The sequence below is a fragment of the Osmerus mordax genome, chromosome 3 (genome assembly GCF_038355195.1).
Source record: "Osmerus mordax isolate fOsmMor3 chromosome 3, fOsmMor3.pri, whole genome shotgun sequence".
Lineage (NCBI taxonomy): Eukaryota > Metazoa > Chordata > Actinopteri > Osmeriformes > Osmeridae > Osmerus > Osmerus mordax.
Genome location: NC_090052.1, coordinates 2,024,138 through 2,044,408, shown reverse-complemented (window position 1 = coordinate 2,044,408; position 20,271 = coordinate 2,024,138). Strand labels below are relative to the sequence as shown.

Here is a 20,271-nt window from a genome sequence, read left to right as displayed (position 1 = left end):
ATAAAATCAATTAAAGAATGACCACTTTCTGTTTAGTGGTTTTGCGTTCAGTCTTCGATTCCTATTCGCGCAAACCACCAGGTCATGATTTCCAATGAGCTAGCAAACAAAAGTTTGGCATTAAGTCAAATATCTATCTAAGATAAAGAGTGGTCGAAAAATAATTATTTGGATGTTTTGAGTCAGCCCATGCGCAACTAATTTTAGTTGGTTTAGGCATCCAAGTTGTTGCCATGCATGTTTAACAGCCCTTTCTCCTAAATTGCCATTAAATTATTTTTTTACATTGACTTGGTCGGACCATTTCATGTCTAACACACGCGTTGTTTACGCATAATGTGACCTTAATACGATAGTCTAGTGATAAGAGACACATTTGACTTTTGAAGAAAGCTTGCAGAAGGACAAAGCCTATATGTCTTAACACTGATGCAAGTTTAACAATGTTGTTGTTTCATGGATGAAATCAGGAGGTTGTCCAGCCCCACATGATTTTATCCTAATCTATCCTGGGGATATAATATCATGAGACACTACAGATGTAAGGCAACAACATCCCCGTTAAAATTGATGCTATTTTACATTACAACTGACCTTTAGTGTAAACGCCATTTGCAGTGTGTTGGGGCTCACACTTGGGCTACAAGCAACTGTTAAAAAATAATAATAACAAGGATTGCGTAGTTTAGGTAAGGACAGCTTTTTCGGATTCCTGGGGAGTGAGAAGGACTGAGGCTAAACCGAGAGTAGCTAGAGTAAGCAATCCTTTCACACAGTCATAAATCACGCGCACATGCATCTTCTTTTTACACCTAGCCATCATCTTCCATTCACGGCTTCAACTCACTCGGCCCGCTTGCCCCTCGCTCTCCAAACATCAGATGCACCGCACTTTATGCAATGTGTACACTTTTAAACGGGGGTGTGGACGGCTGATATTATTGTTTGACAGAGAAGTAAAAACAAAAAAGAGAGAAGGAAAGGGGACAATCGTGCAGAGAGATGCAAAGATACTAGGAGAGAGACACGAAACAGAGGGCTGGGGAAAAAAAGAGGCTTTCAGGCATCTCGGTTACCTATTCGAAGGCATCTGTCTTCGGCTCTTCCAGAATACAAAAACTTTTGCGGGATTTGACACACCCAATGATGCCCCCAGCCTGGGTCACACAACGGATAATTAATGACTTGTCTACGGAGGTGCAGCGGACGCCGGCACGACCAAAGCATCCGGCGTCAGTGGCTGAAAACCTTACCTGACTTCGATCAGTTCTGTTTCTCACGGGCAAAGCTTGGACACCGTTTGGGGACTATCTGGCCAAGACCTATCGGGATTAGCCTATAGCTTTTTCGTTTCTTTTCTATGGTGAAGTTGAACGTGTGACGGGAAACATGCTAGTTTTATCTACGAAACAAACAAAACAAAAAAAGAGTGTTTACATGGAGTCTCCCGTAGATCCACAATACTAAGAGAATCGGACGGGACCGCTGCTCACAAGGTCTGCACAGATGCGCGCGCGCGCTCCCATCAACGGGTTTCTTCTCCCGGGCCCGAGCGCTCTAGAACGCGGAGCAAACCCCTCTTGGCACATCCGATTTTCGCGAGCTCAGAGTGCGATTCCCTGCAGTCTCAGCAATCAGCAGGAGACGCTAGATTCCACCTCTACCCTCGAGCTCCCTCTTACCGCCTATGGCTGAATCCGAGGAGCCGGGTGGATTGACACGGTGAACTACTGAACCAGTGGACTGACAGGACTCATGGGGTGGAGAAGGCAAGAGGGGTTCGTCTGTCCAATAGGGACCTGTACAAGGCTGCGAGGCCAACGCGCGAGCCATATGGCGATTACAACCTGCGGGTTTCTGCTGGGTTGAACGTGGTTAAGCCTCATTCCGATACTGACGTTTAACTGTCAAAGTCCGTTTTTACATGTGAGTCGCGTGGAGGGCGGCTTAAAGCCCATGATCGTGTTTTGTTTTTCTCTCAAATGACTGATAAAGTTGTATCAGGACAGAGATGTTGTACAGGAATGTGGCCTTTGCAACCTAGAAAACGAATGACCTTTCTGGTAATGTGTTAAAAAGGTGTTGGTCTTGGGTAGCTTGTGTTGCTCTGTAAATGTTGAATCCTATTTCGCCACTTTTAGTCCAATCGGACACACTTGGCATTGTTTCTTGGCCGATCCTTTGTATGAGAGTGTGTTATCTTCCTACACACGCAGACACAAAGAAGTGCACACTATAGGCTACACACGCACACACACAGAAAGATAGAAGGAGAGAGACGGAGGGAGGACACAGAGAGATATATACTGTACAAGCACAAAGAGTGGGAAGTTACTGATGCAAAAAAAAAAAAAAAAACGCAATGATAGTATCCGAGTTATTTTTAGTTCCCACATGAAAACATTGCTGTTTCTCTGAACATTTCCGGCTCAGCACTCTTATCGCTCTCATGCATGCTCTTCAGCCGGGTGAAAGGGCTCCTTGCAGCCTTTGGATACGGTTTCAGCGGTCATTTTTCATGTGCTTTGAATCGCTGCAAGTGCAGACCATTATAAATTAGCAGCGGGCTTCATATTGATTTATATCCGAACAGGTAATCATTCCTGCATTACGAGGGCCGGGGAAATACCTAGCAAACAAGTAGATAACCATGAATCTTGGAGAAAAGATTGAAGCCAGATTTAAACAATAAGGAGAAAAAAAGGATAACAAGATGATAATTGAACAAAATAAGGATTTTGATATGTCTGTTTTTTGTAAAAAATAAATAAAAATAGTTTGGGTCATAGATAGTGCGTTTATGGGCTGTAATGTAGGTTATTAAATTATTACTATTACTATTTTCAAATCCTTGTGTTCTGAAATTCCTTCCAAAGCTGGCGCTTTGAATTCTGTTAGAGCAAGTCTGCTTCATTGGCAACTAGGACTGTAGGCCTCCATGTAGCCTAGCATATATATGAAAATTATAGATGAATGCTGTTTGGAACCGCAGAGGTTATGTGGTTTAGTTTCCACTGTGTAGGTGAACATAACGCGGTTTCTTTACATTTCTGGAATGGAACAGACATCATGCAAACGAAGCTTCTTCTACAAGAACACTATTTTGGGCTAGCTATTCGGCGTACACAATTCTTTTAAATGGTACTAGAAAATTAAAACGTTTGTGTTAAGTTGTTATAAAACACATTACAATTCATTTTGTTTTAACGTGGTAAATTCAGGTTCTGCATCAATGATGTTATCATTATTTTCCTACGATTGTGATTATTTTATTATGACCAATTTTCTAACCCGTTTTTTTTCAAAGGCAACAGGATGAAATATAATTGGGGGAAAAATCCTATCGGGATTAGAAATAGCCTTTGCGCAATTTTCTTTTGAATCGCCTATTTACAGACACAAATATCCTGTGGAAATGTAGTGAGATGCAGGGTAGCTTGTCTCTTTGTGCAGTGAAGAAGTGCACAATATGGCTGCCATACATTGTGTATTGTTAGGACTACTACTGAGTGGGAAGATCCTCTTGAGTGCTGTGTTGTGTAGTACAAGCGTGGGATTGTTGCGACCTTGTCGTTGACACAAATGATAAACAACCAAACACCAACGCATCAGGTTATAGTATAAAGGTTGTTAAAAGGTATACTATTGCAACGTTAGGACTAGGCTAAACAGTTTATTAGAACCTTATGTTTTTAATAGAGCCTACTAGTATAGGCTAGAGACCAAGTAACCATTGAACAAAGGCCCAAATCCTCAGCTTTCTGTCTGGACAGTCTTTATGTTTACAGGGCTCCTTCATTCTTAAATCGGCCTCACAGTCCACTGCTATCATCATCACTATTCGAAACCAATAACAATGTAATTGGGCCATATAAAAGAAGTCACGTTTGTGGTCTGAGTTGGCACATTTTTATGATGCACCGTGGTTTCTCCAGAGTTTGAGAAGCCTTCACAGCTACCCACATGACTGGCATTTTGAATCATTTTTTTCCACGCTCTACTGTCACTGAAATCAAATATGAGGCGGTGTCAGTGAGCAACCGTGATCTCTTGTGCGCCAAATGCCCCCTTCTCCTCGCCCCCAGCGCGTCCACCGAAATGAGCAAGAATATTGTATTTGACACAGCGCCCGACAACAACGGGCGCCGCTGGAATAGACATTTTGAAAGCACTGCCCCTTGCTGCTATGCCCATTAATATTTGATGGGAGCCACAGAGTTCTTCTAATTTTGTTACACAAAGGTTTACACTAGCACGGCGAAGAGGCGGACTGTGAAGTAGCCAGCCATGGAACTGAAATTGAAGTTTCTTCCGTCGCCTACTCCATGCATGTTGTTTAATATTAGCACTAGACTAGTGGTTAATGGGACGATAGGAGTGCTATCATCATCCTTATTGTTCTTTTCGCTGTTAATGCATGTTGCTTATCAAATACATGTTGTGAATGAAATCATTCAAATAAACTGTTTTTTGCTATGTTTGTTTCTTCTTCTCGTCTCGAGTGTTCCCTCCCTGTAAGTAGGCTAGACCAGCATCAATGCACAGTACAAACACATTAGATCACACTATAACGACTTCAACACGTCATACACGAAATTTCCTATGGTTAGCTCAGAAAATATGGCTTGATAAACCTCCCCCTTCTCATTGGTAAAGACACTGGCATGCGACTAATCAACTACAAATGCATGCTATCTCCCAGCCAATCAGATATTGTACGGCAGAATGAAACAAACAGCCCAACATGAAAATGAACAACTATTCTTGTCTACATCACCTCCATGCACAATCTATTTCTCATTGTGAAGTTTGAGATAAGTCAGACATAGCATTGTCTGTTTCGACATAATGAATAGCCTATTATGTCATTAAAAAAGTGGAACATCTTTAAAAAATTAAGACGAAAATATGAACAATTAAAAAAAAAAAAACATTCTGAAATGATATCCACAAGTTTCGTCTGCCACAGTGTGTCCACTACAAATCTCTTCCTGTCAACATTCCGCCTGAATAACAGAACACATCTCGCGTGATTATTCTCTCATCTACTGAGTTTGTATTCCAATTACATGTTCTCTTCCTGACCAAAAGGGCTCGAGCGCAGGTATTGAAGCCCTGGCCATAACATTTCTGGCGAGCCGAGGCGCTTTTATAAGATTTACATGGCGACGAGGCGTTCCCGTTTTGCCAAATTTAAACAAATCTTCCCTTAATTGGTAATCGCATATGCAGTAACTCAAGACCTCCAGCTACTTAGCCTTCATATTATCCGTTGATCCATTGTAGTAAATCGCCCGGGATAATCAACTGAGGGGAGAGAGAGAACGAAAGGAATTGGAAATATAGGCTTCCACAGGCTAAAGTGGAGCACCAAAAAGCCGGAGAGTTGTAAGGACCCCGGAATCTCTTCCTCATTCCCGAGTATCATCACTCGCCCATCATTTTTCCAGAGAAATGATTTATCGCGGAGCCGGCCATAAACAACACTACTCCCTCACAAACACACAATGGCAGCACGCTGCCGCTGACACACATATCACTATAAATCAAGAGAAGTAGCCTGCTGAAAAGAATAAAGAGGGACTGGGAAACGAGGATACATGCAGAGGAAGACAGAGATGAGACCGAGGAGCGATGAGAATAATGCAACTGCTTTTAAAATATATATGTATACATTGCTACCATTCCAATACAATAACAGGGATATGACATACAAACTATAGCCTATCATTCTTGTGTCCAAGGCTGAATTCGTACAATGGGATGAGTGGTGCAAACACACATGCACGATGTCAAAGTATGGCAATGATGAGTATTTTTGACATATTTACCACAATATTACAAACAGCATATAATTCATTGACACAGGAAAGCCAACGGCGCAGCAATGCACTTGCGTGGAAGTGGCGTCCCCTGTTTCCGCTATACTCACAATGTCCACACGATGAGACGCTCCCGTCCAAATTTGTTTTATTGCAGCCTCTGTGTGTCTCTTCCCCTCTCTTTTTTCCCTCCGCTATAGGGCTTGTTTTTAAAAGGACAGTTGAATTTCACGTCAGACACAGGGCGACCATGTCTGCGATATTCCTGACGAATACATATCTATTCTGCAACCTCTGCATTAATTATTTAATGAATCACGTGACCAGTAGGGGGATGGGGTACCTCTCCTTACACGCTCGCGGGACCATTCTCAACCCAACACTCCAAAGCCTAAGCTCTAACTTGAACCTTTTTGTTGAAAATGAAACAATAACCTAACATATCGTTCATACTATCATACATACTTTGTGAGATGGCAAAATAACTCCTATGTTTGTGCCATTTAACCAAGACAGACTTTATGGCAGGTCGTGACATCATAAGGTCTGCTATGGACAGAGAAGATGGTAAAATACTTGAAAGATTTCGTCTTTATTCTTCAACCTCCCGTCCTTCTTTGTGTTCATAAAGAATGCTAATATCTGTTTGTTTTAACTTGATTATAATTCACAATGAGAAGTAACATTAGGAGCGAATATATTGACTTGTTTCATTTAACATTCGTTCCAATGCATTAGCCTTTAGAGTAGTCTTTTAATATAATAAATATCCGATGCCAAACTACCAGGCTAAAATGAATGGATGGACGAAAACGACGGACATTCCGTTTCATTCACTGTCAAATTAATACAGATACTTTTGTTATTAATCATGTTTAATGGTGTCAAATTTTGAATCAACCCGTATATAAATGTGTAAACAATCAGTGCCATTATTTTTCAGCAACTTTGTCCATTCGATTTGAGATTTTTATTTTTAAAGAAATAGCATGTTTCAGGATGTTTAAACAGCGGGCATCTAATTATTAACAATTTGGTGGACGCCCGTGGCATGCTTGTGATTTGTCATCTACACAAGGAACCGTTTTGAAGGGGAATAAAAGACAGGTAACACGCGCGCAAAGGCAAGAGTTGCATGGGAGAGAGACCCTGCAGCGAGCTCTATGGCAACAATGGTACCAATCCTTTGGTGTTGTCAGCCATAGCTCGAGCTCTCAGAACAATAGACCTGGGGCTGTGTCCAAAAACACACAGCTATGTGTAAGGGAGAGACTCGTGAAGGTCAAACAATAGAGGGACTTGGTGGTGCGCTCGAGAGCTGAGACGAATGGCTCAGTCCATCTTATCACAAACATACATTAACACTACTTAAGATTGCAAAGCTCGATTTCGTGAGGATGGAACTCACATAAAACATAATTAACTTGGACTGTTTGTAAAACAAATCCAAGATTCGCATTTTAAATTTAGCCTAATTATTTGGCAGGAAGGTTCGAGATTGTTGTGGTTTGAGGCTATGGTTGAAATGAAGAAGGCATTAATGTTGCCTACAAGCAGGTGTAAGTAGGAAAAAATAGCCTACATTTAAATTAGGGTAATATGAATGTTGTATTTTTTCATACAAAAAAAGGGGGAAGAAATATGCGCACCACGTTAAATCTTATTTCTGTTGGATTGCTATTTAAATTTTTACATAAGCCTACATTTTACATTTCATAAATATCCTAACCTTTAAGGATTTAAACCAAATGCTTGCCATCACATTATCATCATGATGACAGGCAGACTGTTACATTTTGAAGGTATAAAACACAATGACCTGCATAATCTTAAAAATATTGTTAGACTCGCATCAAAATAACACAAGTAGCTATGCAATATTGATAACGACAAGAAACGACTGGAAATGTGATACATTGAAAAGCAAGTATAGAAGTCTACCACACATGATCGATGGGAACACACATATTCTCTCCCCTTGTAAATGATTAACCTAATCACTTTCCAGCAGAATAAAACGGCACTTAAAAAGAAAGTGATGTCCATAAAAAGCGGTTTTATGATAAAAACCGAAGGTGTCTAATCCTGTTACCAACAGCAACAAATATTAAGAATAATATTAACGAGTAATGGGCTAAGAACTACAATAACAACAACAATACATATATTAATAATTGGCAAATTATGAGAATGTTGTCTTGAAAAGACCTCAGAACCAAGTCAATGAAAAACACAGCTGAAGTTTGGACTATGTAAACACAAGTTTTGCCAAAGGTTAGGTTTATATAGACGAGCAGAGATTGACTTACGAAGCCCAACGTCTCGGCTATTATTGGGGTCCGTAAATCTGTCCACGCGGCAGGACGCACACAACCAATTCTGAAATATAGGCACATTCTCCTTAAGACTCCTGCGACTCTAACACAAGCCACTCTTGTCAGTGTGTTCCTTCACATTAGCACAGGGATTCTGGATTTTTTGAATAAATACGTTGAATAAATACGTATACCCAAACGCTATACAGCACACGAGCATAAAGGCTGCTTTATAAATCTAGCCTATCACATAGGTTTAGAATAATTTTAACAGAGGAGTAAATATGGGACAGTTTGTGTGTGTGTGTGTGTATGTGTGTGTTAATCGAATTTGAATATAACAGTAAACAGAACACTGCGAATGTATGGTTATTACGATGAACATATGCATCATAACAATTTAATAATATACAATAGTCTAACTGTTCGAGCTATATAAACCACAATCCGTTATAACGAGGACCATCACAATTATATATCAAGAACTATTGCATCAATAAAATGAACAGTATAGGCTACATAGCTGGCCTACTTCCGTAAGAATTAATGCTGCAGACCGTGCGTCTTGGCATTGAAATTGAATTGGAGGCGGGGGGGGGGGCGTAGCGGTAACCATGGTGCTTTGCTTTATACTTGATACAAATATTTAAAAAACTCAACCGGTTTGCCAGCTTTTCGCAAAGAAAGAGCTCGCGTGTGTTGGCCATGTATCTCTGTGCAACTCTCCTTCTGACCTCCGCTCCGCGCGTCTCACCAGAATAATGATTCAGCATTGCGCGTGGGCTATTTGTTTCACAATTAGCAGCTTGATCTAAAACAGCACCACCACCGAGTCCCAGAGCGGGCCAAACAGCAGACTTCCAACAGATATTGGAGAGGTTTTAGAGGCAAGGGAGGAGGGAATGGGCGAACTTGAAGCATGTAGCCTACAATGCAGGGCGTTGGCATTCGATATAGCAGAGAAGTCATATTTGACGAGGGAGCAGAGGCGATGGGATGGGTTAAAAGCCTTCTGACTTCCTGTGTAAAGCTCGTGCTGCTGAAATGTACCGTCTCACTCACAGCGAGGTCTTATCATCGAGAAGGAGAAAAAGACTACACGTCTCGAGCAATTGGCAGCTGATGGCATTCTATAGCATTTAGTGTATGGAAGCAAAACAGCCCCATGTAGCTACATTAGATAGCTCTGGACAAGGGCACCTCTGGTTTTCTTAAAGCCAAGTAGGTTTACGCGAGTGTCTTAGGAGAGAGATAGCACTCTGCCCTCGAGGTTACACCGGCCTGGCAGCGGTGTTGTGACTAACTCGCCTCAGGTCTTAGAAAATGTAATGCGGAGTGGGGTCCAGTCTGCCGAGGGTCAAGGGGTAGCAAGGGTCAGTCTGTGACTTCGCAACGGACCTAATCGGTCAGAAAACTTGTCCCCTGGTTGAACTCCACTCGGCCATTCTGTTGTCCGTTCCATTCATCGATTTTTTTCTTTCTCTTTGCTTCTTCTCTCGATACAAGTCCTTATATTTTCATCATTGGCTTCTGTTACTTTAACACGCATCATGCCACACTGGTCCGTAGAGAGAGTTAGGCTTTGGGGCAGAACCTCTGGCCTTTTAAAAATCCCCAAAGAAATTGATTTCCAGGGTTCAGGAGGCAGTGAATGCGTTTAAAGGCATTCATGCTCATACGAACAACTACATGCAATTGCTTTGCAGTGGTGGTCCGTGAGTCACACAGGCCTATTTTGAGAGGTAAATTGTTTTCGAACGCATCAAGTATGCATCCATTTTCTGTAATTGACCTATTGAACATCGAATTATTCATTTACAAGCCTGTGTCTTTTGTGTTTTGTTGTGCTACTTGGCTAGCTTACTATTGTTTCTTTAAATAGCAGAAGCTCTAATAGCACCATTAACAAATCATATCAGTCAAATAAAATATGACTAGGCCTACATTTCTATCTTACGAAAAGCGCTTCCAATACAGTCTCCACAATATCAGCCCAGAAAGCATAAACGTGCAAGGTTATGCAAATACTGCCCACAAACACCACATTTGCACAAATGCATTCATTTCAATTGCATTGCACTAAAGAATAAAGTCAAGCACGCCATCACTGCATTTGCTCAAAGAGAGAGGTATAGTCGTTGACATCTGACATCTTAACACTTCGAGGTGAGACTCAGAGAACAAGGCAAGTAAACAGTTGCACAAACTCTCAGGAAAACACAACTCCGTTCATACCCTCCACGCCGATCATGGATACACAACAGCAGGCCTCCAAAAGTCACCTCATTATTTCAAAGCGACCATAAACCGCTAGCCTTCCCCCGACCTCAACAAATGTGCGCCTGTTATCCGGCTGTGAAAGCAGGGCCATAAAGCAATAAAACTACTTCCAAAGCAAATCTAAAGCAAAAGTTATTACCTCCATCGTTGCCGTCGAGGGTCCTGCGAAGATTTTCACTTGTGATGCCATTCTATGAGGATTTTCAAAAAGGAAAAAAAAAGTTTTCTTGTCGAACGACTTGGTCAAAAGATGGTAGTCGATGAGAAAGGGGGGGGGGATCCTGAAGTGTCTTCCAAGACTTCTCCTCTCCTGGCAGAAGGTCCGTGCAGTTGTGCTGCTGAATGACAATAGAAGAACAGAAGTGTTTAAAGAGAACAAGTGATTAATGATTTTTTTGTATAATTCTCACATTTTTCTTGACTCTGTCTGCAAATAATGGCGGTGAACTTTTGGGCCCCTTTAGAGATCTGTCCGCTCCTATTCATCCTCCGAAAGCAGAAGGCTTTTTTGATCAAGAATAAGAATAGAATTCCTAGGTACATATTGTATGCGGTACAACACGCAAATTCTTTCTCTTTTTTTTTTTACTTTGTAAGTGCTTGAGGCTCTTTTTGTTAAGGCATATATGACCGGAGACCCATGAATCTATTCAAATATATGGTTGTCAATATCACAACATTTGGACATAATGTCACAGAGCGTCTGAAAAGTAAAGGTGGTGCCTAGGGCCTACAAGAAAACACTGTTATGAGATTTGCTGTGTGGAAGCTAGTCAACCAGTTTCGCCCCGAAGGCCTGTGTATTTTACGTTTGAAAGGGGGATGTTTTATATTGCATTACAAAAATTATCTCTGTGTGTTTCGTGAATTATTTCAAAGGTATAGCCAAGTGGTTTTTACGTTAAAAGGGGGCTGTTTTATATTGCGTTACACAAATTATCTCTGTATGTTCCCTTAATTATTTCAATGCTATTGAAGCCAAGACAATAGTTTGTTTGGAGCAGGTGGTATGGAACGATATCCATATCAATTTTTATGTAAAGGCCTACGGTAAATTATATTGTAGACTACCTAACACTGTCTGAATCAAGGGGTCTATGGTCTAGTGTTCTTGAGAGCATTTCATGTATGAAGAGAAAAACAGATAAATGGATTGAAGGGGGATATATGGCACGAGAGCCTCGGAGATATCAACGAACAAGTAATAGAAAATCTTCTCTGAGACACGGAATGGTAGCAGACCAATTTGAGGCCACACTTTTGTTTAAAGTTCAACACCGGCAAAACGGAATGTTATTTTCTCCTGCTCTATATTTTCGATACCTGCTCTAAGAAAAGAAAATGAGAATTAATACAAGAGCCGCGCCTTACAAAAGAAGCCATTTGTCTTCTTGATTATCTATTTGGTTGTCAGGGTTTGAGCTATGGCACTAGCCCGCTCCTTTGTAATATAAAAAATACACAGCCAGACAGAAAACACCGAGAAACTGTTGTGCAAAAATTACTCTCATTAAAGCATTAAAAGCCCACGAGCCGAGAAACTATTTAACTTTTCAAATCGAGGATCCATATTTTGAAGCCACTTCTCGGCACCAACGAGCAGCGAGTGTGAGAACCGTTAAATTAACGAGAGAAGAGAGTGAAACGAAGAGGTTTGTGATTTAAAACGAGATTACAAGGCGTAATGTACCAGGATCACTCATGACCATAAGATATAAATCACCAGCGAGATATGCAGTGATTTTTCAGACAGGCTACATTGAAAGGCAAACGAAAAACCCACCATGGTAGGGTGAAATTAAATTGAATAATTTCTGTTTTTTGAATACATCCCTTAATATTAGAAGAGCTGGTTTGAAGAGAAAGACACAGCCGTATTCCAGTAGGCTGTGTTGCAGAGAGCGCAGAGGGACAGGACAAAAGAAGAATAGAAATATGCTTTTTCAGCCATTTATTTAAATTTCTATATCTATTTACAAATAATAAGGTAGACACTGATAAGAATAAGCAGATTAGGAGCAACATACAAATAGAGAAGGAAAAAATACAATTTTGACATTATCAGCAACAAGACTGATCTTTGGAATGTAAATAAAAGAGACACAAATAAAACTGCCTATGCAATGGTTCAGGGTGAGAGGAAAGAGTGAGATGGGAAATTAGGAGAGAGGGGATGTGCGCATTTTTATGTGCAAAGAAAGAATAACAGAGAGCAAAAGATAAAATTAAATCGTATTCAGTCATGCAATATACGCACCTTTTTCTCTTTACAACCCTGGCCAACAATTGCTTAAATTACATTTTACTTAAAATAAATGAATACGTGTACTTGCAAGTTCTTGCCACGCAATTCAAATAAGCTCAAACCTGCCACTTCACAAAACAAGGCTAGAAGATAAACATATAAGTACAACTGAGGTAATTCAAGAAAGGTAGTGCTGTGTTTATAATGCTTCGGTTTGTACCAGGATTTTGGTTCATACTGTGTATGCTTCTATAAGTCCAGCTTCATCATTAACCATAGTTAACGTTCTTTTGTGAAATACCATGATTTACCTTTTGTTCCACACCCTGTCTCAGCTTAAGAAACAAAGAGAAGACGAGTCCCTGTATAAATGAACCAGCAACGGACCTCACAATCGTTGTCAGCCTTTCTAGCATATAGCGTTGAATAAACATAGAAAACTCATACACAGCTATATTTTCCAAAAAAAAAACTTCATATTTGGAGAATATATTCGGGTGTATTTTAGAATAAAGGGTCTGGGAGAGGAGTACGAAAACGGCTCTTGACGAAGCATGGCCTCATTTATTAATCACAACGTTGGACGTCGAGGTAATGGGCAGGCCCACGGTTCATCCTTTGTACCGCAGAGTAAACATGACAAATGGGGCCGAGTTTGGCATGATTAAAGATGAAACACGGATCCATCTTCACCAAATCTGAAAACTATCTGCCGCCTTCTGTTCTAATGGTGGGAGGGAGAGAAAGAGAGAGAGAGAGAGAGAGAGAGAGAGAGAGAGAGAGAGAGAGAGAGAGAGAGAGAGACAGAGAGACAGAGAGACAGAGAGACAGAGAGAAAGAGAGAAAGAGAGGGAGGGGTGGCAAAAAAGGGTCAGGAGAAGTGTTTACATTTGAGTCTTCTCCCCGTTTCTATTTTTTTTTTATCTGAACCTCTCCTGTTTTTAACCTCCCTCTCGTTTACCCTTCTTGAAACATCCCTGTAATTGAATAGATGGGGGAGGTAGGCATGAAGAAACGTCCATGCTTCCCCCCAGAAACAAAGGTTTCCAAAGTGCATGGTATAGGTGGTTGGGTAGTGGTGGTACTGGAGTAGCGTGATAGATGGGGTGGGCTATAGGCTCGGCGGAGGTCCACTGCTTCGGTTCTGAGAGCTCTCTAGCGCATGGCTGCTGTTTTGCGAGTTTGTTGTGTTGTTCGACGAGGAACTGTTGGACCGAATCTTTGTGTTGGGTAGCTTGTGGTCTTTCTTCCATTTCATCCGTCGGTTCTGAAACCAGATTTTGATTTGGCGCTCAGACAGACAGAGAGTGTGAGCGATCTCCACCCTCCGTCTCCGGGTCAGGTAGCGGTTGTAGTGGAACTCCTTTTCGAGCTCCAAGACCTGCTGTCGCGTGTAGGCTGTCCGTGAGCGTTTGGGTTCACCCCCTGAGTAATTTGGACTCACTGTGGGACAGAAAGCAATACATGACTGGCAACATCATCACACTGAAATAAACTTATTTATTGCACATGCTGAGATAGACCCGTCCATATTTCATGAGCTTGCAAAACAACTGCACATGATATAACACGGCCTAGACAAATGAACATGGTTTCAGGAGTAGCATTTTTTAATGCTGTACTGCTAAAATGCTATGGGTGAGGGCTTGCATGGGAATTATACTATAAGCTCTCTTTGAACAGAAGGGAGGCGCAGGGGGGTGCTGTACGGCAGTTAATGGGTGCTGGATAATGATTCAAGAGAGTCAAACTGCAAAACATAATAGATGAAGTATCATAAAGGCCAGATCAAAAGGCATCAAAGCAAGTTATGTAAAGTTTGAGTTGACGTTACGTTATTTGCAAAATGGTGCTAGTATTACGCATACTGAACAAGGGTAGAATATCGGTGACTTTGCAAAAGTCGACTGCTTGTTTAAAGGCGCCACATAGCTCCCAAAGCACACGTTTCAATTACTGTGGAATAACAACGAGTGTCCATAATCGAGTCAAAATATTTGCCTTGACAATCATGTTTTATTGTACTTTCCATAAATATGAATATTTAAGCTTCCATAAAACTTTTTACTCAACAACGGAGGGTGACAGAGAAAGTACACGTTTATACATCTAACCACTTAAAATCAAATTAGAAAAGCATAAAACTTAACTTATGGGTTAGTGTAGTCGTCATAAAACCGTCTTAGGAAGAAATTAGAACGGAAAGGTTGCATAGACTTCAAACGTACTTGGCAAAGAAGTGCAATAAAAATTTATGGAGGGTGTAATTATATTGCCCTGCAAACAGCCGATCGTAAATCTCAACCGATGGTTACTTTTCGAGGGGAGCAATAGATTTAACACCGGACATTTTGCTTCCCACCTTGGGTGAGCAGAATATCCACAAAGACGCAGAGTAAGGGAGAAGTTAAGAGCACTCACCAATGTTTACGTGGACTTTCTTCATCCAGGGGTAAACCACGGGATCCTTGCGAGAGCTAGCCGAAGAAGTGCTTTGGTTAAGAAGATTCTGTCCACAAGCCGGTGGAGGGCTCGGAGTTACCGAGTCGCAATGATGGTTTGGCTCCGGGAGAGAGGTTGAATGTCCGGTTGGGGGGAGGACGTGACCCCGAGGAGACATCACCACCGCGGGCTGCCCCGGACCCTGGCACGGAGTGTAAGACGGGTCGGCGCAGCCCGACCGCTGGTGGTAGATCGACTCATGCTGAAACGCTGGCTCTTGCCTCTGGGCGCTATAATAGTCCGGAGAGTGGCTGGGTAGGTAGTCATTCTGTGAATATTCCTCGCACGGTGGAAACTTGGGATCCACATAGTTGGAGTTGATCAAATAGGAACTCATGGCCATTAATTTCTTTGAATTGCACACAAAATATACTAAAATTTATATCTATCCCTTAACTGGTTTCCCTGTATCGCTGAACCCTCCTACTTTCTGTCAAGTGAACAAAGTTAAGAATCCATGTGACAGCGGGAGCCAATGGCGTGGAGCCTGACTCTTCCCGGATAAGGAAATGGGATATAGGCATAACAGACCCCGCACATCATCTGGGCATACTTTGTGGCATTCGAATGTTGCATACTTTTTACACATTGGCACGCGAGACATAAGCAAGCAAGCGAATCAAAACAATAACAACCCAAAACAGCCATGCCAGATTGAAATACCACCACGTTTATAAACGGTCTAGAGCATACTATAGCCCCCTCACCTCCCATATTCGTTAAACAATACAGACAAGAACGACATGTTGCGCCTTAGCCCATGTGGGCACGACAGCAGTCAAACTAAATCCGTGATATCTTGTTTTTCTTTCCTGCTGGAGCTTTTAAAAACAAGTGCAAGAGAAAAGTAATGCTGCCGTGTGTTCGTGCTTGCCAAAGCTCTTAAATGCACTCGCTAATAACGGTGAGAGAATACCCTGGCGTGTGCTGTGCGCAGCGGAAGGCTGTCAGAGATGAATCTAGGCTTGTTTAGGATCGATAGAAAATTCATCAACTAATTCAGGTTACAAAGCCTCCTAAATCACAGCTAGACCTTTGCATTAAAGCTGAGCCTACCGCCAACCCTCCCTAAAGACCACGTTCATCCTGCATGCACACCAATTTACACACCTTGCATAGTAAGTACTGCCACGCGCTTTTGCGCATTGCTAATCGAGGACTGGTTTGAGACCTTATCAGATTGAAGTAGCACGAGCAATGTTATGGTTGGGAAAGGGCTTACATGCAAGGTGGAGCGATCACGAGATAAACCCCCTTTGTTGTCGAAATTGACCGCTCCTTCAATCGAAATGGTGACCCAGTGAGTGTGCCTTTCAATGACAGACAAGAAAATCATCAATTAAAAGCATACAAATTATCCAAAGGCTTTGCGAACTTTTTTCAATAACGTCTAATTAGTAATTGAAATCGAAGCCATGCGATTTTGTTTTGAATTTGACAACAAAGGCCATGATGCCAAATGTTTATCAAAATAGAAGCTCGTTGGTTGTCCTCGGTGTCCTTGGCGAAGTGTATGCGCCAACTACATACTCCCCTAGATACGAATTTGTGACTGTGAGTCTGTTCACACAAATCCGGATCTACAGGGTATATATAGATGACAGGTATTCTCAGGATAGGTTAGTAAGTGGGGCCACTAACCTTGATTGCGTCATGTCAGGTAAAGCATAAAGGTGCTACGCCCGGAGCTAGCTTCACCAAACTGTGTCAGTTAACATACTGCAATGTAAGGTGTTTTGCTTGCAAATATACCATACATTTTAAGGGTCAACTTCACACAAAAAAACTACCAGCACAAGATTGGTAAATTGACTGAGCCTTTCCACAGTATGACGTTTAAAAACAACGACATCTACGCACGCTATATCATTTATACAAGGAACGCACGAGTCTCTGGGACACTGAAACGGTCGTTTGAGTCTTGTGCACTCACTGTACAAAAACATATGGGTTTTATGGTAGATACTTTTTTACAACTCGAAAACAAACACCTCAAACGGAGATTTCCGGAAAAGGGGGATGTAAAACAATAAAATATGCAAGTGGAAGAAATTGCTAACGCCTCTCACATCACCAAAAGAACAGATTACAATTCACCACCCTTTTAACAAGTTTTGTCTTTTCAACACGCACCGAAGCTCTCATTTCGATTTTAAACAACTTGGGGAAAAACTGATTTCGCTCTAATGTCAAGAGATTTCAACTTTACGAAAATAAATTGAAATGGCCTAGTACAATTAAATTAAGGTAAGATCTGGCTGAGGCATACATTTAAATTACTTTTATTTGCTGTCATATCGGATTGAAAATGAAAATATTCTAATAGACAGTGTAAGAGGTGAGAGTTTGTCTTTCCTAAATTTAAAGGTACACCGATATGTTTAACCTATGAGGAAGATATAATAGCAAATTATATATTATATGCCAATATGTATGTATTACATTAAATATAGATGTAGGCTTGTACTAAAATTGGCAAAGCGCATATAATAGAAAGGTCTTGCAGGCCTATTGAATCTCATTGTTAACTACCATACCCCAATTGAACGGTGAAATATTTACGAGTAATGGCCTAAGGACATTAAAATGGTATATTTGCTGTAGACCTACCCTTTAACGTGAGCTATAGAGTTTAAAATAATCATGTTGAATTATGTCTGAAATCTTACAATAACGTCGTTATCATGCTGTAGTCTTCTCAAGGTGTTCCTAGACTAAGTCCAGGTTTATATAGATCGGTCTTTGTTAAGAAAACGTAAGGGCCCTTTGTCATGGAATCAGAGACAAATTCAATTGAACATAATTCCAGCTAATAAGAGCCAGTGTTGTTCAAGTAAAACGAAAAAATAGTGATGGCATCGAATTAAGTATCTGCATAATATAATCCCTTTGTTTCAGTCGTAGTGTATGATGAGCAGAAAACAAAGCCAATACATGATGGGAAAATCTTTAGCACCCCTAGTGTTTATATCCTAGTCCATGGCCTGCTTCATTCAGAAATAGGCCTTTGCAAACATTATAATACAATAGGTACACTTTCGTGACATCGTCTCACTGTATTCGTATCAAGTGCCACCACGTTATCGTCGTAATTGTAACACTTTAAACACTTTCACCATACCTGGATGAAAACCTTTAATGGCCTTTAAAAATACCTAACAAAAGCAACAATAAGGGGTTTTCATGGCACAGAGAAAGTTCAGCCCCAATGTCCACTCTAACCCTTTCACCTCGGCAGCCACCGACCTCGCCTTCACCCCCTAAAACTATCCTCTCTAAACGGTGTAGGGACCTCACCATCTGGCTCTCAGGGGTTAATATGTACACCGACAGCCTTTCAGGGCGAGCACCCACATACTAAAGCCAAGGTAAATATTCAACACGAAAGAACTCACATGGAGTGTCACAACGACCTCAAAGAGTTGAATTTAATTCATAACTCCAGTTATGGAAAGGGGGGGGGCGGATAAACGTGCACTCTCCGCAGTGTAAGGCACGTGGTCCGCCCAGGCAGGCACCTGCTACAGAACACCACGATATGTAAATGAAGCGCCAATTTCTTACTTACTTCGCTCCTCGGCGCATTTCATCTCGTCTTAGATTGCTCCTTTTCAGCAACTCTGTTTTCTGCACACGAGACGCAACAAGATGCACACCGGCTTCTGTCGGTTCCGAGTCTTTCTTTCTTTTTTGCCGCACCAAGAGCTCATAAGCCCCTTCTTCGTATTCCAACGCCACAGGTTTAGCCCCTGACCTCTCCGTGATACCTTTGTAGTAAAACTTCTCTCATTTCCTTGGGTCTCCAATGTGTACCGTGCCGAAAGTACAGACCGGCTATGGGCAAAGTGAACATTAAACTGTCCAAAAGGGCGCAAGCCGATCTTCGTCGCGTACACAGCCTTCCATAAGAGGAAAAAATAATAAGATAAACCAGCGTGAGACCAACTCCATCCGAGCGAACGAACGCGCCTTTGTCGCTTTAACCTTGCTCGGTAGGCGACAAAAGGGGCTACCCCCTTGCAACACCACTGCGTATCCACCTAATACATCTAAAAAATAAAATGCACATTATCCCTCTACCGTTGTGAACGCGACAAACCACTGAGTGCTTTAAGGCATTTTGTTGTGGACTCAAGTTTTCGTATTAATCTCGCAGTTTGGCAGTCTTTGTTAAACAACGAGGCGTGTCACGAGTCCCAGTACATTTTAATATTTGTTAGACGCGCTGACCTGCGTTTCACCCCTTCCCCGGGTCTCTCCCACTCGCAGCCTCTATGCATAGCTTGCTCGGTCATATTGAATTGTGTTCAGGTCATTACTTTGAAGAAAAATGGTTAGGAAGGAGGATTCATTCAAAAAGGCTTTCCAAGCCTGAAAAACAAATCGAGCACAGAGCATGTCTTCATTTTCTTTGTTGCATAAATAAAATCTGCAGTTCTCTATCAGGAGGACCAAATGTGTAGATACCAAACATTGATATCCCACAGTAGCCTGAAATGTAGTATACATTATCTGTTATATTAAGTTTGCCAGGTTTTAGTTTGTGGCATTAACTGTTAGATATATTCCGTAATAAAGTACTTGCTTGTTAAAGTATCAGGTGAATTCATTTGAGGTAATTCGATACCTTGTCCTGGCACTCAAGTTGTTGAGTATATCTTTCACATGCTCACTTTATGCCTCTATTTTATTAAATAAAAAATATACGTGTAGCATTGTGAAAATTACATTGGAAATAATATATGGAATAGAAATAAAACATTTTATGCCACCATACATTTTACATTTTGAACAAAAATAACATTAGGTTTTGAACACAAAATGTAAACGAATTTAAAACAAGAATCACCCTCGTCAATAGTGGCCTTGTGCAAACTGCAGATATAAAAATGCACCACAATGCTCTGCCAGGCAACGGCGCTTGCTACAATGGAATTGAAATTAATTCAGTGAACTCCTGTTGAACTCCAATTGGGACGTGTTCTCTAATACAATTATTCACCACTTATGCACTTTGCTTGGCAAAATACCGACCAACCAGAATTATATACCATTCCGCTCTCTACCATTTGTCCAAATGTTTATGTCAATAACGTAATTATTTATT

At 41.3% G+C, this 20,271-nt stretch overlaps 2 protein-coding genes across 2 annotated transcripts in view; one reads left to right on the top strand and one right to left on the bottom strand.

The window, feature by feature from the left end:
* LOC136938120 (GTPase IMAP family member 8-like) overlaps positions 1-20,271 on the top strand; it is a 261,770-nt gene that overhangs the window by 51,166 nt on the left and 190,333 nt on the right.
* hoxb4a (homeobox B4a) lies at positions 12,410-15,507 on the bottom strand. The gene is made up of 2 exons (XM_067232471.1): positions 15,084-15,507; positions 12,410-14,105 (listed from the first exon to the last, which is right to left on the bottom strand). The coding sequence occupies exons 1-2, from the start codon at positions 15,505-15,507 to the stop codon at positions 13,774-13,776; spliced, it is 756 nt and encodes a 251-aa protein (XP_067088572.1). The 3' UTR covers positions 12,410-13,773.

Excerpts from the sequence above, each read along its gene's own strand:
- hoxb4a (XM_067232471.1), bottom strand. The coding sequence starts at position 15,507 with ATGGCCATGAGTTCCTATTTGATCAACTCCAACTATGTGGATCCCAAG. Across the intron at positions 14,106-15,083 it reads GAAAGTCCACGTAAACATTG|TGAGTCCAAATTACTCAGGG; the intron begins GTGAGTGCTCTT and ends TCTGTCCCACAG.